General features: G+C 53.8%; 1 protein-coding gene across 1 annotated transcript in view; it reads left to right on the top strand.

The window, feature by feature from the left end:
• CORO2B (coronin 2B) overlaps positions 1-23,899 on the top strand; it is a 34,698-nt gene extending 10,799 nt beyond the window's left edge. The window contains exons 2-13 of the mRNA XM_051628953.1: positions 26-93; positions 6,788-6,988; positions 16,062-16,178; positions 18,594-18,743; positions 19,336-19,500; positions 20,053-20,169; positions 20,522-20,626; positions 20,730-20,826; positions 21,269-21,381; positions 21,981-22,071; positions 22,160-22,299; positions 22,772-23,899. Of these exons, the coding sequence (XP_051484913.1) occupies positions 43-93; positions 6,788-6,988; positions 16,062-16,178; positions 18,594-18,743; positions 19,336-19,500; positions 20,053-20,169; positions 20,522-20,626; positions 20,730-20,826; positions 21,269-21,381; positions 21,981-22,071; positions 22,160-22,299; positions 22,772-22,903 (1,479 nt within the window). The 5' untranslated portion in view covers positions 26-42 and the 3' untranslated portion in view covers positions 22,904-23,899. The remainder of the gene's footprint in view (positions 1-25; positions 94-6,787; positions 6,989-16,061; positions 16,179-18,593; positions 18,744-19,335; positions 19,501-20,052; positions 20,170-20,521; positions 20,627-20,729; positions 20,827-21,268; positions 21,382-21,980; positions 22,072-22,159; positions 22,300-22,771) is intronic.
• Positions 23,900-25,976: the final 2,077 nt, after the last annotated feature.

Genomic DNA, 25,976 nt, shown 5'->3' on the forward strand with positions numbered 1-25,976 from the left:
GTTTTTGCTTTCCCTCTCTGCACAGAGCTCTTGTCCAGCCAAATGAGGGACCTCCACAAGTCTAGCGTGCTGGGGAGCAAGCACAGCAGCCTGGTGAGTGTCCCGCGCGGGGCATTTTAATAAGGCTGGGAAGGAGAAACGCCGAGAAACAGCAGCCGAAGCCAAGCAACCCGAGAGCCCAACTGGCCAGCGAGGCTCTGAAGCCCTGGCATAAACAGAAACCGCTCAATTTACACGCAAAAAAATTTATAATTCATCAGTGTTTCTTGGCCCGACTTGATTTTTAAGTCAAAGCTCAGGCTGCACATGCGCCCGGAGCATCAATCCTGCAGCGATGCTGAGCCCCGACCCTCAGCCCGCTGGCGGCTGGATGGTACCACCCGGCTGCCCACCTGTGCTGCTCTCTCTGCAGGGACTGGTGCTCCAGGGAAGGACGGGATGTGCCTAAATGTTAAATCTCACCCAGCCTCGTTAGCATCAGAGCCATTGACGTGAACAAAAGCCGCGTTCAAGGTTGAATTGAGAAGCATCCGAGCATTAGAGTGCTGGAGAGATTGGAATCAGCGTTTGTTTGGCTCTAATCTCATGTGCATGGGACAATAGGCATTTGATGACTAATTTTTGGCAGTGCTGGGTACCTTATCAAAATATAGCTGTTTCATTTCAAGCTTTTCTTTCGGGAGTGGATTCCAGCAGCATAAAGCCTCCATACATACCTGCTTTGCTGACACACCAGGCATGCGCTGAGCAGACCCCTGCCTGCTGAGCAGATCCCAGCCTCCATGTCCAGAGGAGCCTAGGGCATGTCTCAGGGTGACATGGGCCTGCCCTGGCCCACCTGTGGCTCTGCCACCTCCTGATTCTGCTTTTTCCCCTCCACGGGAAAAAAAAAGTGGCTTTGGGAAGGGGTTTAACCCCCCCCTGGACCACTAGGCTCCTACATCTCCCAGTGATGGTGCTCACCAGGTGTGAAGAAGTATCAGGACCAGAGCAAGGTCATGCTCACCCCACGGGGACTTTGGGAAGGGGTTTATCCCCCCCTCCCACAAGGCTCCTACATCCCCCAGTGCTGATGTTCTCCAAGCCTGGATGAGCATCAGGACCAGAGCAGGGTTGTGCTCACCCCACAGGGACTTTGGGGACAATGGCTCTGTCCTGGAAGGGACACGGCAGTGTGCTTGGGATCGTGGCATGGCACTGGGTTGGCTAGTGGCTTTTTCCTCCAAAATAAGCCTTGCTGAGCTATTTTGATGTTTTCTTCCCTGTTCTTTGCACATGGGAGCTGTGAGGAGCGTCCCTGGGCGAGGGGAAGGGGAGACCAGGCAGCCCTGGGCTGAGACCATCTCCTCGGGTCAGACCTGCCCAAAAGCAGCTCCTGGTTTTGGCCGGGGATGCTCCGTGTCCTTAACGGCTGGTTGGTGCTGGGGAATGTCAAAGCCCAGCACCACTGACCTTTCTGGTGGAAAATAACTTCTGCCCAGTGGCTCCCAGGGATGTGCAGGCAATGTGTTGGCTCTGGAAAGGAGAGAGGGGAAGGAACATCATGTGAGGGGGGGACATGGGTGATGGGGGGTGGGTTTCAGTTGTCTTTGTTTTTTTTTCATACAAAACTGTGCCTTGACTTTGACCAGAGAGCCCCAGGTAGGGAACGGGGACCAGAACCTCTGCAGGCACCAGGAGGAGGCAAGAAAAAAAGGGAATAACGTGATTTTTGGACAGGCACCCTGTCCTGGAGGGCCACAGAACCCCACCTGAAAGCCCCATTTTTTTTCCAGGCAAATAAGGAGTGCTGCATTTCTTTTTCCCTGTGCACTTCTTGGTGCAACTGTTTTGTTCTTGCCAGCCGAGCAGAACCCTGGCATTAACCCTGGGCAGAGCAACAAGGCAGGACAGTCACAATGCAAGAGCACTAGGATCTCACTGAAAACCTCTCTCAGGCCATGGGAGCTGCCACGGGCCATGGTGGTAACCCAAAGACCCCCCAAGACACCCCAAAGAGTCTCCTGCTGTGCTGGGGCTGGTGTGTGTGTGTGTGGGGGGGGGGGGGTTGTTGCCAACCCCCCCCAAATTGCCTCTTTGTGCAGGTGAAAGAAAAAATTCATTTCCCTGACGAAAATTCATTTCCCTGATGAAAGCTTTCGTGTTTGAGGCAGATTAAAAGGGGCTAAATGTAGGAAACACAGCTTTTGGGAAGGGCTTACAGTCCCCGGGAAGGTGGGGGGCACGTCGGGCTCTGCGCAGGCGCTGCCTCCGGCGCCTGTTGCCAAGACTCCCGATGCTTGAAAAGATGCATTTAAAAATAAACACACTGAGACAAGAGCTGGGTCCTGCTGCTGCTGGGAGGCACAGCCCCGAGCTGCCAGCATGGCAGAAAAGCCTCCAAAGAGGAGCTGAGCGTTTTGCTTCTTGGTTCTTTTGCTGTTGTGTTTTTTTGTTGTTGTTGTTTGGCTTTTTTTTGGGTATTTCCCCCCTCTTTTCCAGTGCCATTCCCAAGGGATGTGGGTGCTGTGGGTGCAGGCCAGATCCCCCAGCTCCACAGCATCCACTGCTGGGGGCTGTGGGGCAGGTACCAGCCCAGGACCCAGAGAAAAACCTGTGAAATAAAAAGTTGTGGGGGAGTTTTTTGTTGTTGGGTCTTTTTGGATATTTTTTGGTTGTTGGTTTTAAATGCAATTGCTTTCCAGGCTGCTCCGGGCCTGAAAAACCCATTTCAAAGGTTATTTCCTCACTCTGTGAGAAGCAGGAGCTCAATGGCTGCCCAGGATGGGCAGCTCTGACCCACAGCAGCTCCTTGTCCCTGTGTCACTTGGGCCAGCGTCTCCAGTCCCTGCTCTGGTGCAGCCCGTGACACATGATGTGATAGTGCAGCTCCTGGGAGAGACAGGGCAAAAAAATCATAGACTGAGACTGGTTTGGGTGGGAAGGGACCTTCAAGACCATCCAGTTCCAACCCCCTGCCATGGGCAGGGACACCTCCCACCAGCCCAGGTTGCTCCAAGCCCCATCCAACCTGCCCTTCAACACTGCCAGGGATGGGGCAGCCACAGCTTCCCTGGGCAGCCTGGGCCAGGGTCTCACCACCCTCACAGCACAGAATTTCTCCCTCAGATCTCATCTCAATCTCCCCTCTTCCAGCTTGAAACCCTTCCCATCATCCCATCCAAGCTTGAGATTTTAGGTCATGCTCTTCCCCTCAAGCACTTAAATAAGTAAAACTTTGCAATCAGCCTTAAAACAGCAGAGCAGAAGATCTCTCTGCTGGTGTCTGTTCCCTGAGCTTGATGTTGATGCTGAGTGTTGTCATTGGGAATGTGATCTATTTTATTGTCTCTTTTCAAAGTCCTTTTTAAGACTCTCCTATTTCATGTGAGTTCTGCTCAGCCTAAAACAAGGGAGGGGTTTTGTGTTGAAAGGAAGAAACAGCATCCAAGAGTAATGCAGGATTAGAATGAACCTTGGAAATGGTGGCACGTTAGTCTGGATCTAGAGATGGATGGCAATGATAAATCAATAATAGTCTTTTTAATGCCTCTGAGCTGTTGGCAGGGAGGGGATGGAAAAGTAAAAATGCCCGTTAGCATCAGCAGAATGGAGAGAGTTGCTCAAAAAGCAAGTTTCATAAAAATTACATGTTGTAGGAATGCAGCTGCTGTGGATAAGAGCTGCCAGCACTGCTGGAGGTGGCACAGCACAGGGTGCTGGGAATTTGATGGGAGCCGGGACTGACTGGGGCTCCAGGGGCCTCTGTGACTTCATGTGTGCACCAGGAGCTAAAACCAGCAGAGATTTTTTATCTTCCTGCATCCTCTGTCTTCCCAGAGGGCAGCCAGCATGGCACAGCCCTTGGCTGGGGGGTGTCACAAGCACCCTTGAATTCACCCCCAATTTCTTCTTTTTCTCATTTTCCTGTTGTAGAGCAGAGGGGAGGGTGTTCATGGGGGGGAGATCATGTCCAATGAAAACAAGAGGTTCCAAAAGGACACAGCGTTGCAAAATTTAAGTTAAAGAATTTGCAGACGAGGAGAGAAAGGCAAAACAAATAATAATACAAATATGGGAGAAAACAGCCCAGGAGTCTGAGATGCTGCTGCTGCTTTCCATGGTTGCTGAAAGGGCGACCGAGCAAGGGTGGAAATGCAAGGTGAAAACCAGCAAATGCAAGATTCCTCTGTCCCTTCCTTATCTTCAAAGGAGACTCAGCTCCTGGCTGGGCCAGGAAATAGGATGTTTGTCCAGGGCTGGACTCCAGCGAGTCCCTCCGAGCCCGGAAGCCCCGGGGAGCCAGGGGCTCTGCAAAGGCACATGTGGAGGGAAAACAAGTAAATAACTGAGTTATTTCCTGTTTGAAACTGCACCTTGGGAGTGCACGGGCAGCAGGAGGGGAGATTCTCATCCTCCTGGCTGAAAAGTTCAACTTATTTTCAGCAATTTCCCATCATAAAATGATGTTCCATGGGAAAACATGTTTTCCTGGGAAGACTCCCCACAGGCAGCCCTGCTTGCAGCCTAAGGCTGGTGCATCACCCTTTGCCTGTTTTTCATTGACTTTCTTCTTCCAGACATCCTTAAGGTCCCTTGGTGGCCTTGTGCTCTTGTGTCCATCCTTCAGGAGCAGCCAGGTGCCAGGGAAATCCATCTCGATTGGATCCATGGTGTCCCCATGGGCTCAGTGCCACCATGGGCTACCAGCAGAAACCAAAGGGCTCCTGCTTCCTTCCTCTATCCCCTGGATGCTTGGAAGCCCCATGAGATGACACTGGCTTCAAAGAGAAGGTTTAAGTTGAAAAAGAAACAGAGGAATAAATAATACAATTTAATTAAAAAAAAAAATAAAGCTGGCATCTGTTTGGAAACTCCCAAGTTTTCATCAATCCAGAACTGAAACATCCCTCATGAACAGCATGACTTGGTGGGAAACAGGTGATTTTTCTCCTTACCCAGAGAGTATTTCTGGGATGTTATTTGTAGGGAACTCCTCCTGCAGGGAAGGGGCAGCCCAGGGGTGGGCAGATCCCAGCAGAGCCAGCAGCACCTCCACGTGCCAAACCTGGAGGTGTAAACAGCCCCGTGGAGCACGACGCTGCTTTTCCCAGGATTCTTTCCAGCTGGAGAGCACAAGCTCTGCCAGAGCACCAGACCTGAAGCTGCTTTGACATTGGACTTTTCCTGCCCACCCACTCCTGGAGCTCCCTGCTCTGGTGACAAGAGGAGCAGCCCAACCAGCCAGGGGAAGGGGCAAAGGTTGCTGAGCTTTTGAGTTTTCAACCCCAAATCCCCCACCAGTGTAAAATGGTCCCATCAGCTGCTTTTCCCTGCTCCCTCTCCAGCCAAAGGCTGATGCTGGAAACACCCCCCTGAGCCCCCCAGCTCTCACATTTGAACAGGAGCTATTTTCACTCTGGGAAAACCTCCCCCAGCTGCCAGAGCCTGAAATCTTCAGGAAAAATCTCATCCAGGAGCCTCCTGCTGCACAATGACAGCCCCGAGTGCCTCACCAGGGATTTTTCCTGCCTGCCTGTATTCCCAGAGGCTGTTGACAGGAAATACTGACTGAGGTTAACGGAAAGAAACCTGGGATTTCTCCAGCAAAACAGGCCCTTGATCTTAATCCTTCCTCCTGGCATGGCAGGGGCTGCCCAGAGATGTGCCCAGATTTTAGGTGGAAGAATAAAATAGGGAAAGCTGGGGGGGAGGGAAAGAGGGATGCAGAAGTGCTGGGGGCCTTTCACCTTCCAGCCTGGGGACTGCTGGCAGCTCCCTGCAGCCAGGATGCTCCCAGTGGATGCTGGTGGGATGGGAAACAATTGGGATTTTGGGTGGGATGTGGGGTCAGAGCAGCACAGCAGGACCTTTGCACAGGACTCTGGCTGTGGGCAGGTTTCCTGCAGGCCAGGTGTCAGATGCTGTGAGGATAGATTGGATATTGGGAATGATTTCTTCCTGGAAAGGGTTGCCAGGCCCTGGCCCAGGCTGCCCAGGGCAGGGGTGGAGTCCCCACAATGGAGGGGTTTCCAAGCCCTGGAGATGTGGTGCTGAGGGACACGGGTCAGCAGTGACCTTGGCAGAGCTGGGGAAACAGTTGGGTGATCTTCAAGGTCTCTTCCAGCCCAAAAAATTCCATGATTCTATGACTCTCTCTCTTGCTCTTGCCAGTGCCCTCAGTTCTGCACATGCAGCTGCAGCACTTGGACTTGGTGTGGGAATTCCTGTCCCTGGGAAGTGTTGAAGGCCAGGCTGGATGGAGCTTAGAGCAGCCTGCTCTAGTGGAAGGTTTCCCTGCCCATGGCAGGGGGGTGGATTGGATGGTCTGGAAGGTCTCTTCCAACCCCAGCCAGGGTGTGATTCCATCAGGCTGTGGGTTACCCCCAGAGGGGACAAAGCAGAGGAGCACAGCCCGCAGCCCCCCCGCCTCAGCGCTCTCCTTCTGCCCCGATGCCTTCACGTGGCCCAGACCAACCCACTTCCAAGTCATTGCATTAAAAGCCTTAATTCCTTTGTCACACGGGCACGAAGTGGTCGCCCTGCGTGTGCTGCTTCGTGCTGAAGGGGAGATCAGCATAAATTTTGCAACAGGCGCCAGCCTCTCGGCGCCTCTCCCGAGCTGCCCCTCGCCTTGATATTTTGTAAAAGAAGCCCCCAAACCCTGTTTTTTTGCAGGTTTTTTTTTTTTCCCCCTCAAGTGCATTATATTGGCAGGCCAAAGCACGGGCTGGAGGCTGGAAAGCAACCGGGGGGTTGGGAAGGGAGGTACTTTGGGGAGTCTCAAGGCTGTCTCTCTGGCCGGCAGATGTCATGGCGCCCGCAGTACCGCAGCTCCAAGTTCCGGAACGTCTACGGGAAGGTGGCCAGCCGGGAGCACTGCTTCGATGGCATCCCCATCACCAAGAACGTCCACGACAACCACTTCTGCGCCGTCAACGCCCGGTTCCTGGCCATCGTCACCGAGAGCGCCGGCGGCGGCTCCTTCCTCGTCATCCCCCTGGAGCAGGTGAGGTCCTGGGGGAGATGGTGCCCGTCCAGAGCGGGTCCCGAAGCACGGATGGGTGCTCCTTTTCATAAAGGCATGGAGGGACAGGACAAGGGGGGAATGGCTTTAAACTGGAAGAGGAGAGATTGAGGTTAGATGTCGGGAAGGAATTCTGGGCTGTGAGGGAGGTGAGACCCTGGCCCAGGTTGCCCAGGGAAGCTGTGGCTGCCCCATCCCTGGCAGTGTTGAAGGGCAGGTTGGATGGGGCTTGGAGCAGCCTGGAATGGTGGGAGGTGTCCCTGCTTATGCAGGGGTGGGACTGAATGGTCTTTAAGGTCCCTTCCAACCCAAACCAGTCTCAGTCTGTCATTCTAAATTTCACACCCTAGACAGCCTGAGAGGGAGAACACGGTTGTGTACCCACCTTTATCTTTGGAAAACCCCTTTTGCCCAGGGCACTGCTGGAGTCCCCATCCCTGGAGGGGTTTCAAAGCCCTGTAGATGTGGTGCTGAGGGACATGGGTTAGTGGTGGCCTTGGCAGGGCTGGGTCAATGGTTGGACTGGATGATCTTCAAGGGATCTTCAAGGTCTTTTCAAACCCAAACAATTCAATGATCCTACGACTCTGTCTCTTCCTCATACAATCTTCAGTTCCCAGAAGTTCAGGAGCCATCCTGTGGGACCACGCTCAGGGTGGGACGTGGTGCCTGGCCAAGTGCTGGTCCCCAGGGCAGACACAGAGTTGTGTCTCCTGGAGAAAAAACCCATTAGCAGTGACCTTGAACATGACACAAACATCACCTTGGCTTTGCTCCTGAAACCAGAGCAGCATTTGGGATCCAGTGGGGTGGGAAGGAGGAGCTGCCCTCTGAGCCCCAACACTGCTCCTAGACACTTCACCCTGCAACACTCACATCTCTCCTGAATTCCTCTTTAACTCCTGGAGTAAAATCAGCTACAGATGGAAGAAATTATAATCAGTGTCTTAATTGCAGCACACAGCTTGACTCTTATTAATATTCCAAAAACCAGGAGCTTTGTGGGAGCCGTCAGAGCCCTCCAGTCCCTGTTTCTGCTCCCCTCCCCATGGCCCTGAGCTGGGAGGATGCCCACCCACACCCCACTTGCTCGTGGTCCTAAATCTGGTGCTAATAACCGGTATTTCCAGCAAATCATCCTATTTTTTTTCCTGGCAACCACGTCCAGGTGCCAGCAGGGTAGGAGCGCAGGGAGCACGGGGCCGTTTGCAACCTGTTCCCAAGGGATCGTCGGGCCCGGCTGGAAATCCTGGCAACATTGCACCCAATCAGTCCCAGCTCTCCCTGACAAGGGGCTGCACACGCCTTTGGACAACCTCATCCCTTCATTATTTTTGTTCCTTTCAAATAGGGACTGATTAGCTCATTAAGAATAAACTAATTTTCTTTGGAAATCAGCCGCCCTCTAATTAATTGGCATCCATATTTAGCCCAACATAATTAAGGTAACCCAGATACTGCAGATCTACTCAGGATTTGATCTGCTGCCATCTTTTATTTTTTTTTTACTTTTCCCCCACCTTTCTGCCCTCTGCTCTGCTCAGAGCTGCCCAGCAGGAGCCTCCTCTGCTCTGAGTGACACATTTGCAAGTGCTGGGCCAGATGTTCCTCTCCCAGCATCTCAGAAATGCTGGTTCCTTTTTTATGATGGGCAACCAGGGCAGGATCCCAAATTCTGGATCCTCAGCCACTGGGAACCATCCTCTCCCCAGTACCACGGAGGTTTTTCTGCTATAAATATCCCCAGTGAGTGGGTGAAGGAGAACTGGAGCTGAGGCTTGAGAAGATGATTTGCTCCTCAAACCACAGAAGGATTTCAGGATTCCAGGCTGAAGCAGAGAGGAGACCGTCCCCAAAATGTCCATGTCTCTTGAGTCACCAGTAATGGATGAAGCCCCAGCACCACCAGCAAAATCCAGTCTTGCTCAGGCAGTGCAATTTTGCAGCTCAGGGCAATTCCAGCCCTGTTTGTGATCCAGCAGGGACCTCACATCTGCTCTGGATGTGCTCCCAGCAACCCTCAGCCATCCTATGTGCACCCCACCATGGGATGCCTGGATGGAGAGGGGCTGAGTGAGAAGGACCCATGAAATTACAGGAAAGCCAGGGTTTGGGCTCCATTTTTTAAAAAAATCTGTGTAAAAATCCCAGAAACATTAGAAATGCTGAGAGTACGTTATTCTATTAGCAGAGAGAGAGCCTGAAGTTGGATCCTTACAGCCCAAGCAGCAGCTTTTCCCCCAGCACTGCACATCCCTTAGCACCAACATTAAATCCAGCATTTCCACCCCCATCCTCACCAGCACAGAGTCACCCACAGAGGAGCCTTCATCACTGCTGGGCTCTCAAACACTCCAGGGTACATTAGTTTTGTTTTCCAGTTAAGAAATTTAAAAAACAAAAGCCAAACCAAAACACCCTGGTACCTTGATGCTGCAGCTCACCTACACCAACCAGCCTGGGTCCTTCCAGAGGCTTTTCTGGCCTTAGGCTGGCCAAAACAGCCGAGGAAAACCAAGCTTTAGTGGGATGTGGATTGATCTCAGCTGGGCCTGATTGCAAACTCACACGGGGCTGGGGGTGAGGGAGGGTAGAGCAGCTGGGTGGTCTGATGCTGGAGGAGAAGGGGGGCTGGCATGGCTTGTGCTGCCACGGAAGGTTTTTTGTTTCTCCTTGTTTTTCCTGGCCAGACAATGTTATCTGCCTGAAGGAAGCAGAGCAGGAAAGGGGAGTCTCTGTTTCTGTGGAGGAAGCTGAAGCCCAAAGCTGTTGTTCATGTCCCAGCTGTGAGCTGCTAGAGCTGCCCCTTGCATGGGGCAGGGGTGGGATGGGGCTCCACCATGGGAACCTGTACAAGCCTGCCCAGAGCAGGAGCAACCCATGGAGGTGACAAACCCATTGCTAATCCCTGTGGAGCCCCCAGACTTCCTCAGCAGCTCTGAGGGGGGACAGGGAGAGTGGTGGGACAAAGCCTGAGTTGTGCTGCAGGGAACTGCAAAGGGATGCAGCAGAGGAGCAGTGTCCCTGTCCCTTGACTGTGTGACATGTGTGACAATAACCCCTGGGGTGACCCCCTTGCCTGCTGTGTGGCAGCTGGAGAGTGAGGGGAGTGGGCTGTGAGCCCTGGGCAACCTGCCCTGGCTCTGGGATGGCTTGTCCTGGCCCAAGGTCCTGGTGGCATCTGCACTGCCTGGCTGCTCGTGGCGTTGCCCAAGGGATCCCCCCACCACAGGGCACCTACTTGCCAAGGCTGGGCTGAGAACAGGGAAGCTCCTCACACAGCTGCTTTCCTTGGAACTGCTGCACTTCCAAGTACCCAGAGGTTTTCCTGCAGGGAACAAAAAAAACAAAAGGGAATCGTCTCTGTTTCTTTGTGCCGGGAACCAGTTCCATGTCCTTGGAGCTTTTCTACCTTTAAAGGTAGAAAAAAAGGAAATAAATCTGTACTTTGGGGTGTTCGGGTTTGTTTTTTTAATGTTTTCTTTGAATTCTTCTCCGGTTTTAGTCTGCAGGGGGGAGACACCTCCTGTAACCTAGGGCTGGGGAAAAAAAGTACAAGTAGGAAAGACCTGAGGGTCCCAAAAAAGCTGCCACTTGAGCACTGCTCATCCAGGCGGGAGCGCTGAGGTCCCGGCACTTCTCAAGGAGATGCCAGGAGAGCAGCTGCGGGAAGCCCAGGCTTGGGATCCGGCTGCTTTTAAGCACCTGAAGCAGTCGAAAAGTAGGATTCTTGACGCTGCTCTGAGAGCTGGTGCTGGGTCCGAGAGGAAAGGAGGCTTGAAAACGCGGGTGCTTGGGCTACCAGGAGCTCGGGAGGGGAAACGTGGATCGTTGCCCCCTTGACGCTGCAGAATTTGCGGCAAAACCGGGCGAAATTCAGCTTTTCCTGCCCCCTCTGCCGGTTAAACCAGAGAGAAACCCTCTCCTGGCTGGGGAAAAGTGGCTTTTTGTTCCCAATAAACATGGATTTCTTTTTAGTGTTCCATAATCCAGTTTAACAGGGACATTATAGGGGCTTTTGTCTCCTTAATTAACAAGCTTGAGCCCGGCTACTGCTTTTACGGTGCAGATAAATGCTCCGCAATGAGGCTTCGGGGCTTTAAGCTGTTGCAAATGGGTTGTGGAAGGTTGCTGGGCGGGGTGTAGGGCTCTGTGGGTCCCAAGGGCAGGCGGTGGAGGAGCTGGGACACTTACAGCCCATAATATGGATTTAATTGATCAGTATTTTTATCCACACAGGAGGAGTAATTGATATTGAAACGTTTATCCTGGCAAAAAAACCCCACCAAACAACAAAACAACACCCAAAAGGCATGACAAAAGTGCTGCTTTCTTTCCTTGCTTTATGGCTTGGTTTGGTTGTGTAACAACAAGGGTAATGAAGTCATCCAGAAATTGATGTAATTTTAATGGGAAGTAAAAAATAGAAGCTTTTCTTTATCCCAAAGCACCCCTGAAACTGGAGTCTTGCCAGAGACAGTGCTAACATCATGGCTCCGGGGGAAACTGAGGCACAGCAGCTTGTGGTGCTCCCTCAGGGATTGTGGCATGGAGGAGGGACCTTGTGTGACCAGGGATGGTCACTAGAACCTGCTGGGCACCTTCAGACATTCCAGTGCTTGGAATTGCTGTTTCCCTGAAAAATGTGCCATAGAATCATGACATTATTTGAGTTGGAAGGGACCTCACAGACCATCCAGTCCCAACCCCCCTGCATGGGCAGGGACACCTCCCAGCAGCCCAGGCTGCTCCAAGCCCCATCCAACCTGCCCTTCAACACTGCCAGGGATGGGGCAGCCACAGCTTCCCTGGGCAGCCTGTATTGCTGATTTCATGCACACGTTGCTTAATTTTTGGGGTCTTTCCATGGATCTGTCATACTGAGCCTCCCTGGAGCAGCTGCCAGCCAGGTCAGCTGTGTGTCCCATCCCTCCTGGGGATGATCCTGCTGGGAACACGTGTCCTTGCCCAGACTCTGGCCGAGGTGGGGCCATGCAGATACTCCCATCCAGAGGTTTGCAGCCACTGGAGGCTGGATGAGCATCCCAGGAGCAGGGATGCTGCTGGGAGGGCAGGAGAGATGGAGAGGGGGGATGTACAAGCCCCAGCAGCACATTGTGGCCATGGGCTGCCTGAGTCCTTGCCCAGGATTTGTCCAATTTCTCTCTTGCTCCTGCAGGATTCGTTTGATTTGGTTCCTAATAACCATCCATTAACCTGCCCCGACCTTCCCTTGTAGGGAATAGAGCTGGGAATTGCCCCGGGTCAGGACAGCCTGGTTTGGCTCTCAGGGAGCACAGACCTGCTGCAAAGAGACACAGTAAATGTGTTTGCTTTTCATCTCAGCCCCTGGAGACTCGTGTGTGCTCAAGGATTTCCCGGGAAACCCTGTAAATCCCCTGCGGCTCAGGCAGCGCCCCCCTCATCCCTCTGGAAAAGCAAATCAGGGATCAGGGAGCTGCTGGCAAGGGAAGGGTGGCCTGGCCAGTCCTGGGGCTGGCGGTGGGTGCTCCTTCCTCAGGGAGGTTCCTCACCCCAGGACAGGAGCTGGCGTCGATGCTGCTGCTGCTGCTGGAATGTTTTCCAGGCAGGATTGGTTGGAGGGTAGAACTAAATTAAGGTGTTTGTCACATTTTTAGAGCTTTGTAGGAGCCATGAGGATGGGCTAGTGGGAGGAGTCCCTGCCCATGGGTTGGGGTTTGGAGCGAGATGATCTTCCATGTCCCTTCCAACACAAACCAGTCTAGGATTACATGATGATTTGGAAGCGTTCTGGGCTTGTATTTCCAGGCAGGCTGGTGAAAAGCAGATTTTGTTAAATACATAGATTAAAATGCTTTATCTGACCTTCCTGCTGGTTGTAGAGCAAATGTGGAGTCCTACCGTGGTGAGCCTGAAGCCTGTGCTGCTTTGAAGGCCTGAAGTGATGATGCTTCCCATCACTTGAGTCTGGTGAGGGCCAAGACGTCCATGGGGATGGATTCTGGTCTCCAAATTGCTTGTGAGCTCACAGCACTCACAGAAACACTTTGATGATTCAGAGTGACAGAAACTCTTTGCTGTGAGGGTGGTGAGACCCTGGCCCAGGCTGCCCAGGGAAGCTGTGGCTGCCCCATCCCTGGCAGTGTTGAAGGGCAGGTTGGATGGGGCTTGGAGCAGCCTGGGCTGGTGGGAGGTGTCCCTGCCCATGCAGGGGTGGGACTGGATGGGCTTTAAGGACCCTTTGAACCCAAACCAGTCTGGGATTCTCTAAGTGATTTGAAGTGGATCTTCTGAGAACAAAGAGGCTTTGCAGGTCCCAGTGATGGTGTTCCCTTTCCCAGAGCCATGTGTCCATCCCTCCTGGGCCTTGCACACTGCTGGTCCATCTCTCCTGGCTGCTGCTCCAGCCGTTCCCACGGGAAGGTTCCTTCTTGGTCACCAAGCAGCAAAATAACTGAATGAAACCAACTTTACAAAAATTCATTGTCCTTTCTCCCCCAACCAGAACACCAGTATCGTTCTGCTTTTCAAGCCCTCCTAATTGCTCCAGCCAAGGGAGGGCTTTGAGGGGCTGAAGTTGCTGGAAGATTTGCTCCTTCCAGCTCATGCCATGGGTAACGTGGGAGCTGCTGGAGTCTGGGGAGCCTGGGCAGGCTCTAGCTGCAGGGACAGTATCTGGGTCACTGAGCTGCCCTTAGCTCAGGGATCCAGTGATTAGGATTCCCTGTGGCTTAATGCATAGCTCTGGGGAGGGTGACTCCATGGGGAGCTGTGCCATGAACCCCTGATTTTAATTTAAATACCTTTTCAGGTGCATTATTTCCTTTCTTTGGCTCCTTCCCTCTTTCAGGAGCCCTGGGCAGGGGGGCAGCTCCTGCATGCTGGCTGCCCTCAACTTATTTTAATCAAAACTCTGGATTTCTTGAGCAGAAACAGCCCCCATCACCAAACTCTGCTCCGGCTTCTTGAAAGGCTCAGGAATTTTGACAAAACCCATCAAATCTGCTTTGCAAAGGAAATCACTGAGCTGCTTGCTCAAAATTCAAGTGATTTGGGTATTAACTGGTGCAGTTATAAAGTCTGTGGGTCTGGAATTGAGCAGCTGCTGCCTGGATTTCTGCCCTAGACCCTGTGTTGATGATGTCGTGATGCAAATTTGGAAACAGGGGGAAAGCTCCAGAATCTGAGCTGTTTGGGTGAGCAATGTCTGGGAGTGTATTCGTGTAATAACCCATCAAGCTGTGCTGTGCAGCCCATTAATCCACAGGAGGGTCACTGGGAGCCACCCCATCCTGGCTCTTCCATCCTGCCCTGCCCTGCAACTGGCCCTAACAGAGGCTGAAACCCCACGGCAGGCACCAGTCGCCCAGGGGAAAATTAACCCCATGGGCTGGGAATTTCGTGTGCCAGGCCCTAATTAGAAAGAGGCTGAGGATTTAGGAACCAGCCTTGCCTTGGACAGTTCCCAGGAATGTGATCCCACCCCTGGCACCCCCCGGGGATTTAATGACTATTTGCAGGAGCCTGCAGAGAGGGGGAAGGGCACCCATGACCCTGGAGCAGGGATGTCCCTTTGGTCACTTACTGAAGGCAGGGAGAGCAGGCACTGGCTTTATTGGGTTTTTTTTTCCCCTTCGCCTCCATAGATGAAATAACCCAGATAACCAGGTCCCGGGTGTTTTAAGGCCAACCTAGTTCTCATCTTGTATTTGGGCCGTGGCCAAGAGATGACTTAGAGCTGCAGTAGGAACCTGAGCAAGAATATTCACTCTAATAATTATTGAGCAAGAACTTCACTCTAATAATAATGAAGAATTCCCCCAGAGGAGGCCACAGACATCATCCCAGGGCTGGAGCAGCTCTGCTCTGGAGACAGGCTGAGAGAGCTGGGGTGGTTCAGCCTGGAGAAGAGAAGGCTCCAGGGAGACCTGAGAGCACCTTCCAGTGCCTGAAGGGGCTCCAGGAAAGCTGGGGAGGGGCTTGGGACAAGGGCAGGGAGGGATGGGATGAGGGGGAAATGATTTCAAGCTGCAAGAGGGGAGATTGAGTTGAGATCTGAGGGAGAAATTCTTTGCTGTGAGGGTGGTGAGACCCTGGCCCAGGCTGCCCAGGGAAGCTGTGGCTGCCCCATCCCTGGCAGTGTTGAAGGGCAGGTTGGATGGGGCTTGGAGCAGCCTGGGCTGGTGGGAGGTGTCCCTGCCCATGCAGGGGGTTGGGACTGGATGATCTTTAAGGTCCCTTCCAACCCAAACCAGCCTGGAATTCTATAGAAAACAACAAAGCAGGCTCAGGGAGGGATGTGTTTTTGCTGGCCAGAGCCCCAGACGTGCTGAGTTTCTCTCTTGGGTCACTCAGTGAAGCCCCTGCTGGACATGGTCCATCCTGGCCCGTGTCCCTGTCCCCTCCATCCCAGCCGATGGGACCTGGGCGCATCCCCCGCCCTGCTCGCCGGGGCTGCCGCCGACCGCAGCAATTAGCAAATGAATGCAAATGAACCTTCCCAGCACGGGGGGCGCAGGGGGAGCCCCCGGGCCCGATCCGGCTGCCCTGAGCTCTCCCGACCCCTGCCCCCAGCTGCGGACGGGAAAACTGCAGCGTCTTCCCCTCGGCGTGTTCCTTTGTTCCCGTTAAATGGAGCCGGGAGCTCGACACGGTACAAGGTCGGGGCTGGAAGGGCCATGAAAGATTGAGTGGCTGTGTCGTGCTGACCTAGTTAGTTTGCACGCTCCGAGCGTGCCGCCAGCTCCGGGCGGTGGCAGGGAGCCAGAGGCTTCAAGGTCCCTGCAAGGAGCTGGGGTCCCTGCGAGGGCCCTTGCAACCCATCTGTGCTGGGAGCCTTGAGAGGAGGCTGTGCTGTGCACTGTCCTCACTCCGCTGGGGTGTCAGAACCAGATTGTCCCTTCAAGTCTTGCAGAGCTTTCCATCCATGTGGAAGGATCCCATCAAGTTGTGTCATGGTTAAGTTATTAGAGTCATTAAGCCATTGTTGAGCATCATTAAGGCTCCGGCCTTAAAAATAGCAACTTTATCACTATTATTTTTTCTCTTCCGTTTGGTTTATTATAAATTGCAGACAGGCCGGATCGAACCAAACTACCCCAAAGTCTGTGGTCACCAGGGCAACGTGCTGGACATCAAGTGGAACCCCTTCATTGAGAACATCATCGCCTCGTGCTCCGAAGACACCTCGGTGAGCTGGGATGCTTCAGGCCAGCACCTCCTGGCACCCTGCGTGAGCAGGGCGTGGGACTAGATCATCTCCAGAGGCTCCTTCCAACCCCTACCATGTCAGGATTCTGGAATTCTGTGGCTCAGCCATCTCAGGAATGGAAAGAGGGGGATGATATTGACGCAGAGCAATAGGCAAATTGTTTCAATCCCTGGCTCCTGTGTCACCAGTGCAGGGGCTGTGGCCAGTGCCCAGCTCCTCTGCTGTCTCCAGTGTCACTTATTGTCACAAGTGCTGTTCTTTCTGTGTCCCCTGCTGCAGATAAGCCATACAGCTGTGCACAACAAGGTCCTTTTTATTTCCTTTTCCCCAAGCCCAACAGCAGCACTATTATTAATCCTTCTTGCTCTCGGAGGGCTGCGACTGCTCTCGTGGCCTGATGCACCCAGTGATATGAGCAAGAAAAGGCTCATTTCACAGGCCAGGGGAGGAGGAATCAGGTCATCTTCATGTAGCTTTGAATCCTCCTTCTTGTTTTCTGGGCACAAACAAGCCCATCCCAAAAGCTGTGTCATAAAGGAAAAAAAAAAAGCCTTGGTACAAGGGAGAAGATCAGAAACTGTCTCCCATCCTGCACGGCAGAAGCCAGGGCTTGGGGTGACCCAGTTTTTAACCAGTTCCAAAGCTGCCTCTCCTGATCCTTGGAGTTTTGCTGTGTTATCACCCAGTGCCTCATCCTCTGCCTCCATTCCCTGCATTGGTGTGTTTTACATGAGCTGGAAGCTTGGCAGGGAAAGGGATGGGGTGGGGAAACCGTGCAGGTGGTGGCCGTGAGTCACGATGAGCTGTCTCCCACTTCAGGTTGTAACCTTGGGAACAGGAGGGGCTGGGAGGGAGGGAAGGTGCTTCATATGCCATCCTCAAACCTGGGAAATTAAGTTGATTGCCCCTGAGGCTGTTTGGATTGGGGAGGGCTGGTGGGAGGTGGTTTCCCTTGGTGGGGATGAGTTGGAGGGGGATGGGCTTGTAGCTCCCAGTGCCAGCCCCTGCTTGCGGTGATGCTTATGGGCAGGTCTTGCACCTTTGGGCTCTCCTTCCTTGGTCCCAGGTTCAACAAACCCATACCCATCCAGGTCTGTCCTGGCCTGGTGTTCTCCCGTGGGGACTGTAAATTGATTGTTTGTCCTTGCAGGACAATTAGCAGCAGGGCTGATCCTCTGGTTCCCCGTCCTGCCGCAGTGCTGCCAGCTGCTGAAATGCTGCGAAGGCTTTTCTGGGAAGGAGCTTTCCAAGGGCAGGACAAACCCAGCAGGAGGATTAAAAGGGGAGTTCCCCAGTCTCTGTAGGTGTTTCTGCATTTTCCCTGTGCCAGAGCTCTGGGAGGCATGGAGCTGATGTGGCCTCAGAGACAGAGGAGGAGTTTTGCAGCAGGGCAGCTTGTTTGCAGGACACATCCCTTTGTGGAAAGAGGTTTTCAGTTAAAAATTGATCAAGGAGGCTTCTTAGGATGGGTTGAGAGAGAAAGGCTCCAGTTCCACAGGCTGGATCCCATCTGGCTGTCCTGGTGCTATGGGAGGAGATGGATAGAGGTACTTTGAGGGCTGCTCCTCTATTTTTTAATTAGTTGTGGGTTTTTTAATCATCATTTTCCAAAAGCATTGTTTCCATCCCAGGGTGGGAGAAGGTAGCAAAACCCCACAGTTGAGTTTGGGGTCAGCTCTAGCTATGTCTATGCTAGCAGCAGGACAGTGTTCATGCTGCAGCCACTTCTGATGTGTTGCTTTTCAGGTCACAAGGGCTGTGGTGATGGGGAAACCTGCCTTGAACAGCCCAGCCCTGGCTGCCACCCCCTTTTGTTTGCAAAGAGTGATGAGCTCCATTAGGAGCAGCTGTGATGCTGTGCTGCAGAGCCCCAGCCATGCTTCCCAGCTGAGCACGGATCATGGAATCAGGGAATGGTTTGGGTTGGAAGGAACCTTCAAGAACATGGGCAGGGACACCTCCCAGCAGCCCAGGCTGCTCCAAGCCCCATCCAACCTGCCCTTCAACACTGCCAGGGATGGGGCAGCCACAGCTTCCCTGGGCAACCTGGGCCAGGGTCTCACCACCCTCACACCAAAGAATTTCCCCCTCAGATCCCATCTCAGCCTCCCCTCCTGCAGCTTGAAACCCTTCCCCCTCATCCTGTCTCTTCTCCTCAGCACCTGCAGTCCAGGGGCAGAACCTCTGCCACCTTTAGGCACCATTCCCCCTGGTGCTTGCTGATCCCATGGGATAGGCTCTCTCTGCTCCCCCGTCCTCGCTGGGGACCAGATCGGCCTCAGGACAGGCCTGAGGGAGCAGGCTGAGGGCACTGCAGGGATCCAGGAGCCCAGAGCCCCACCGGGTGGGCTTCAGGTGAACCAAACCCACCCCAATACCTGCCTTATTCCACAGGTGAGGATCTGGGAGATCCCTGAGGGTGGCCTGAAGAGGAACATGACGGAGGCCGTCCTGGAGCTGTACGGGCACAGCCGGCGCGTCGGGCTGGTCGAGTGGCATCCCACCACCAACAACATCCTCTTCAGCGCCGGCTACGACTATAAGGTGAGCCCAGCCCGGCCCCACTGCCCAGGGCTGGCCTTGCAGAGGCTTTGTCTGCTCGTGACACAAGTGGAAGCTCCCTGTGTGCAGCCAGGGCAGGATCCAGCCGTCTGGAATAAAATGACCTGCCCTGCCAGCAGCAGATGGTGCCTTCCCTCCTGCAAAGGCCTTGCACCTGCTCCTAAGGACATTTTAATTTTGCATGAGCAGCAGCTGTGGGGCAGCCCTGGCAGGAGGGAAGGGGCTCTGCAGGTGATGGGGGGATGGCTTCAGCCCAAATAGGAGATGTCAAGACACCCAAAGCAGACGTGGAGGTTGCAGGAGGGGTGGATCTCCAGGAGTGGAGACACCAGGGCAGCATCCCACCTTAGAATCATGGAATCCCAGACTGGTTTGGGTGGGAAGGGACCTTAAAGCCCATCCAGTCCCAACCCTCTGCATGGGCAGGGACACCTCCCACCAGCCCAGGCTGCTCCAAGCCCCATCCAACCTGCCCTTCAACACTGCCAGGGATGGGGCAGCCACAGCTTCCCTGGGCAACCTGGGCCAGATTCTCACCACCCTCACAGCAAAGAATGTCTCCACTTTCCTGCAGGTCCTCATCTGGAACCTGGACATCGGGGAGCCAGTGAAAATGATTGACTGCCACACAGACGTCATCCTCTGCATGTCCTTCAACACTGATGGCAGCCTCCTGGCCACCACCTGCAAGGACAAGAAGCTGCGGGTGGTGGAGCCACGCTCCGGCAGGGTCCTGCAGGTGCGGTGCTCGTGCAGCATGGGATGGGGGGGTCAGGAATGAGATCCTGGGGAGGAATCCCACTGGAAACATGTAAAAACGTTTGCAAGGTACAGTTGACACTCGTGTTTTGCATGTGTCAGGGTCTGCAGGTCATTCTCTGCTGTGGGAATGGGCTGGTTTTTTTTAACTAGAGGGAGATGATGGGGAAGGCTTGACCTCATCCCAAGCACAGGAGTTAGAGGCTTTGATTCTTTTAGTAATTAAGAATTTGTGGAAAACTGTAGAAATTAGAGGGAGGTGCAGAATGCTCCAGAAAGAGCCCCAGTTTGGAGGAAGATGGTGGCTTCTCAGTGAAGGTGGTATCTGGTATTTAGGGCCATGGGCATATTCATTTTGGACAGACACTTGATGGTATCTGGGTGCTGGCTGCCCATGCAGAGCTGCCTTCCACTGGGGTGAGCCAGAAGAGGCACTGGGGGGATGGCCGGTCGAGGTACCCCCCAAGGAAGGGGCTTGGCCAGGGGCCATGGTGGGGCAGGGGCTACCAACAAGCCTGCTCCTGTCTCGCAGGAGGCCAGCTGCAAGAACCACCGCGTCAACCGGGTGGTGTTCCTGGGCAGCACGAAGCGGCTGCTGACCACGGGGGTCTCACGCTGGAACACGCGGCAGATCGCGCTGTGGGACCAGGTGGGTGCCAGGACCCCCACTGCATCCCCACTGGGACCCCTGCTCTGCACAAATGGCACAGAACCATGGACTGGATGGGGCAGCCACAGCTTCTCTGGGAAACCTGGGCCAGGGTCTCACCACCCTCACAGCACAGAATTTCTCCCTCACATCTCAGCTCCAGCTCCCTCTTCCAGCTGGAAACCCTTCCCCCTTATCCCATCCCTCCCCGCCCTTGTCTCAAGCCCCTCCCCAGCTTTCCTGGAGCCCCTTCAGGCACTGGAAGATGCTGTAAGGTCTCACCAGATCCCTGTCTTCTCCAGGCTATTTATTTATTTTCTTGGTTAATAATGTGTTTTTTCCTCTTGTGCAGGAAGACCTGTCCATGCCCCTGATAGAGGAGGAGATCGATGGGCTCTCAGGTCTCCTCTTCCCTTTCTACGATGCTGACACACACATGCTGTACCTGGCTGGCAAGGTAGGGCTTTGGTTCCGTGATCTGCAGGCTGTCTCTGCCCAGGAGAGGTTATCCAGCCTCATGTTGGCCAAGCAATGAACTGTTCCTCTTGTGCTGGCTCCAGGGTGACGGCAACATTCGATACTACGAGATCGGCTCGGAAAAGCCCTACCTGAGTTACCTGATGGAGTTTCGCTCCCCAGCCCCCCAGAAAGGACTGGGTGAGGATGGCCAGGCTGCCCAGCCTGGGGCCTGTGGGGAGAGGGGGGAAGGAGTTTAATTAAAATGCTGCTTGGAACTGGGTTCGGCACGGGTTGGGCAGTGGCTGTGCTGGCTCTGGAGCATCTACACAGGGCAGGGTTCCCATGGCTGTGCTGTCCCTGTGGTGAGACAGTTGGGCTGTCACCCTTCCTGCTGGCACAGGCCTTTACCAGAGGACATCACTCTGTGGTTTATCCTGAAGTGAAGCTGCTCATCCCTTTCCTGGTGTCCCTGCAAACGCCCCTGTTGTGGCCCAGGTCTGTCCCCAGCATGATGGCAGGGATTCATTCAGCCAGGATCTGGGTGTCCTGATGGAGAGCAAGGATGTTTTGGGGTGCTGTGTGCTGGGGAGGCAGATGGGTGCCCATAGCTCCGGGGTTATGGTCAGTGTCTCCTCCACAGGGGTGATGCCGAAGCACGGGCTGGATGTGTCAGCCTGTGAGGTCTTTCGTTTCTACAAGCTCGTCACCCTCAAGGGGCTGATCGAGCCCATCTCCATGATCGTGCCGAGGAGGGTGAGTCCTTGGGGGTGGTGCCCGAGGGGGTGGAGAAGCCCCCACAGCTTTGCTGACCAGTCCCACCACCGAGTCTCTTTGCAGCAGTCTCAGACCTCCCCTTCGTTACGATTCCAAGGGGATTTTTACCCAAGGCTTAACAGGAATGTTTTGAGGCAACACACCTCTGCCTTGCTCCAGGCCTTGGTGCAATCGTGTGGTTCAAAATAGTGGTCCCTGGGGACAGAAAGCAAGGGCCTCATCTTGCCTGGGCTTTGAGGACTGTTTCTGATAAAATACATCTTGGAGCTGGAGCAGGAGCAGGGTTTGTTGTTTGCCTTCCCAGCACCATCGAGGCTGGATGCAAACCCAGAAGCAATTCCCAGAGCCTGTGCCCCAAGCACAGTGTGTCTCCTCTGACTTCATGGTGCAAACACCAGCTTGTTGCCAGCCCGGCTGGCTGGGGTGTCCCGTGCTGAAGCAGTGACCATTTGCAGCACCTTGTAATCCTGCTAAATTAAAACTAGGAGCTCAGACTGGGAGCAGGTTCACAGAAGTGGTTTTGTTTTGTGGGTTTTTGTTTTGTGGGTTTTTGTTTTTTCTTTCCCTGTGTTTTTTAGTCAGAAACGTACCAAGAGGACATTTACCCCATGACCCCGGGGACCGAGCCAGCCCTCACGCCTGATGAATGGCTGAGCGGGGTGAACAGAGGTAAAGCCACCAGGGTGGGTGACACCAGGCAGTGGGATGGGACCACGGCCCCCCTCCCCGACCCCTTCCTGTGCTCTGCCCCACTCAGATCCCATCCTGATGTCGCTGAAGGAGGGCTACAGGAGGACATCCAAGATTGTCTTCAAGGCACCGGTGAGGGAGAAGAAGAGCGTCGTGGTTAACGGCATCGACCTGCTGGAGAACGTGCCGCCCCGGACGGAGAACGAGGTAGGACAATGTGGGGACAAACCAAGGCCTGGGGACAGTCACTTGCTGGTGGGGACATTTTCTGGGTGCTTGGGAAGCCACCCCTTGGCAGGTCTCTGCTTGTGCTCCCAAGCTGAGGTGCCTTGGACACACGTTTCCCTGCAGCTCCCAGCATCCTGCTCCATGTTAACCACACAGCACCCAGAAGGAGCAGCACTGAGCTCCTGCATTTCTTCATTTTTATTAAAATCCTCCGGGAACAACTTAGGGTGGTGCTGGGGAAACATCAGCACTTGCTCCTGGAAAGAACTGGTTTTGCTGGAGCTGAGTTTGCAGAGAGCACGTGCAGGGTGTCCCCGAGCCAGAGGGTGCAGTCGGAAACCCGGCAGCGCGGCAGATGAAGTTGTGTTGCCAAAGCAGCCGAATTATGAAACGGCTCCAGGGGCTGGTGAGTGGCTGGTGTGGTCCCTCCAGCTCCTTCCTTCCCTTCCAGCTCCTTCGGATGTTCTTCCGACAGCAGGACGAGATCCGGCGGCTGAAGGACGAGCTCTCGCAGAAGGACATACGGATCCGGCAGCTACAGCTGGAGCTGAAGAACTTACGGAACAGCCCGAAGAATAATTAACTTCCAGGGACGTTTTATAAATAAACTTTCTTTGTTTATACTTGCTCTTCAAATTTATTGTATCCACTTACACAGAATATTGAGCCAGAAGTCAAGTGACCTGCCAAGAGCCCGCTCGCTAACTGGAACTGCGTCCTCCTCGGCTTGTCCAGCACTAACACCACCAGACCCCAGAGGCAGCTGGAGCCGTGTCCCTTCCGTCAGGATTTCCCAGCACAGGAGGAGCTGAGGTGGTGGTGGCCAATCCCAGGGACAGCGTGATGCTTCCTTGCTATTCTCTTTTTTTGTTTTCCTATGCAAAAAACAACCCAACAAACACACCCGCGTGTCAGCGGGTGCAGAACTGGACGTGGGGCGTGGGAAGGGCTGAATCCACAAAACCTGCTGCTGCCATGGTGGGAACCTGGGACCCTTCCCCTGCTGCTGGGGTGGTGACTGTGGCACAACCAGGCTTTGGCTGGAGCAGCCTGTGTGTCCCCAGGCTACAGCCTGGAGAAGGGAGTTGCTCCACGTGTCCATGCATCCCTCCGAGAGCACCTACATCCTTGAACTGAAAAAAAGGGGCTGGGTTTCCTAACCCGAGGGGGATATTTACTCCCTCTGCATCTGCATAGTGGGACTTGGCCACCTCTGTGTTGCTGGGACATGGGGAGGAGGAGGATGTCACTTGGCTGGCCCCGACGGTCCCCGGGCAGACCTACCCCATGGGATGGACCTGGTGGGGACACGCTGGCATCAGCACGTGTGCAGCCAAGGGGGGTGTGTGGATTAGGTCTGTAGCACAGGGAACGACACCAAATACTGCTGGTTTACTAGAGATATAATATATATTTTAACTACAGCAGCAGCTGAACTGCCCAGCACCGCCCGTGAGACAGTTTCTCCTCTCTGTTGGTTGACCTTGTGCCCTGCTCCTGCCGTTATGATCCATGTGCTGTCATTGCCTATTATTTATGCTACCACAGAATAGTGATGAAATAAAATGTTTTCAAGATACCCAAACCTTGCCCACTCCTTCCTTTCTCTGGGGTTGTGTGGTCAGAGCTCCCTGGAGGTACTGTGCTCTCTGGAGGCACATCCCTGAGTGGGGAAAGCAGCCAAGGATGAATCATAAAATGGCTTGGGGTGGAAAGGACCTTTAAAGGTCACCTAGTCCAACCCCTCCTGCAGTGAGCAGGGACATCTTTGCCCAGAGAAGCTGTGGCTGCCCCATCCCTGGCAGTGTTGAAGGGCAGGTTGGATGGGGCTTGGAGCAACCTGGGCTGGTGGGAGGTGTCCCTGCCCATGGCAGGGGGGCTGGGAATGGATAAGGTTAAAGGTCCTTTCCCAACCAAACCAGTCTGTGGTTTTGTGATCTTCAACTAGACCAGGTTGCTCAGCACTATGTCCAACCTGACCCTGCATGTTTCCAGGGATGAGGCGGCCACCACTTCTCTGGCCAACCTGTACCACTGTCTCTCAACCTTCATCATAAAACATTTCTTGTTACATCCAAGTCTGGCTCTCCCCTCTTTTAGTTTAAAACCATCACCCCCTGTCCTATCCCAACAGGCCCTACTAAGAAGTCTGTCTCCATCTTCTAAACCTTCTGTGCTGAGAGCAGCCCTAAATTCACAGCTAAAACACAGTGGTTCTGTGGCTGTCCCAAGCAAAGAGTTGGTGTGAGGGATGTTGAGATGGAAACAGAGCTTTAAGTTCCATTTCCTTCATTTTCTGGGGCTGAGGAACGTGTTCTCTTTTGGTGTCAGGACTCGAGGAGCTTCTTGGGTTTATCATGGCTGGTTCTTGGAAGGACAAACCCCCTTTTGAAGCCATTCTCAGGTGCCTGGTGCTGCGCAGAGGAGACAAGGGCCTGGCTGAGGTGATTTGTGTTTTCTGGCCTTGTGCAAAAGGCACATGTTGGGACTGACTCCCTGGAATTATCTCTGCTGAGGGAAGAGACAAGGCTTCTCCAAACCCCCTGAATCGATGCAAAGTGAGCCCAATTACAGCTGCGGGGGGTGGTGATTAATGAGCCAATTAGCATATCTGCAAACATCAGCAGGAAGCCAGCAGGGGCTGCGGTTGAGGGGGACGTCTGGGGGCTGGGAGGGGACGGATGCAGGATGTGGCCCCACGGGGTGGCTCTGGGCTGCAGCATCCAGCATCCATCTGTGCAGCATCCTCACTGGGCTCCCAACATGTTTGGGATTTGCCAAAACATCTCCATCCCAAGCTGCAGCTGTGCCATTTCCAGGGCAAACCCTTCCCGAGGATCTTACTGCTCCTCTTCTTGCACCTTTTCTCCCCAACTCCCCTCTCCTGGGAACAGCTGGAGTTTTCCCAACATTTCATCCTGCACCATCTGGGTTTATTTAAAGCAGAAGGGCCCGTTTTTGGGGGGTACTCGATCCATCTAATTCTAGCTCTTAATTCCCTGCTCTGAACTCCCCCCATTCATGGGAATGGTGTGACCTGCTCCTGCACAGCCCCACGTCCCTGCCCTCGGCTCTCCACGAGCCTGTGGTGCTGTGCTGGGTTTTTTTTTTTTAAGATGCTTCTGGGCAGCTTGTAGGATTTTCCAGACCAATGAGCCTGTAACCTCCCAGCTTCTTTCCCTCATCCTCCTCCCAGACAAACATTACAGCATCTTTAATGCCAACCAGCTGCTCCCTGCTCCTTGCTCTCCAGGACCCCTCTAGCAACTTCATCCAGCCTTATTTAGATTCACAAACATCTCCTTTATCTGCAGCATTTCCCAAGTTTTCCCTTTCCAAACCCAGGCTGAGGTCTCACCCCTCCTGTGAGATTTTTTGCCATTACCTCTCCGCAGCAGCTGACCTCTTCAGGGATAACAGGTTTTAAGGAAAAAAAAAAAAGAAAAGGCTTAAGGATCTCAGCTGTCCCCAGCAGCCAGTCCCTGCCTTCTTCCAGCAGGGCCATGGGGTGATTTCTTTCCATCTTTGTTTTTCCTCTCCATATTAATGCTGTCCCTCTGTGCTCATCCTTATCAACCTGACCTACTTTCTGCTTCCTGGAGGTTTTGCTTTGTTTGAGGCTTGGCCTCCTCATCTGCTTCCTAGCTGCAGGATCA

This window comes from Apus apus, chromosome 10 (assembly GCF_020740795.1).
Source record: "Apus apus isolate bApuApu2 chromosome 10, bApuApu2.pri.cur, whole genome shotgun sequence".
NCBI lineage: Eukaryota > Metazoa > Chordata > Aves > Apodiformes > Apodidae > Apus > Apus apus.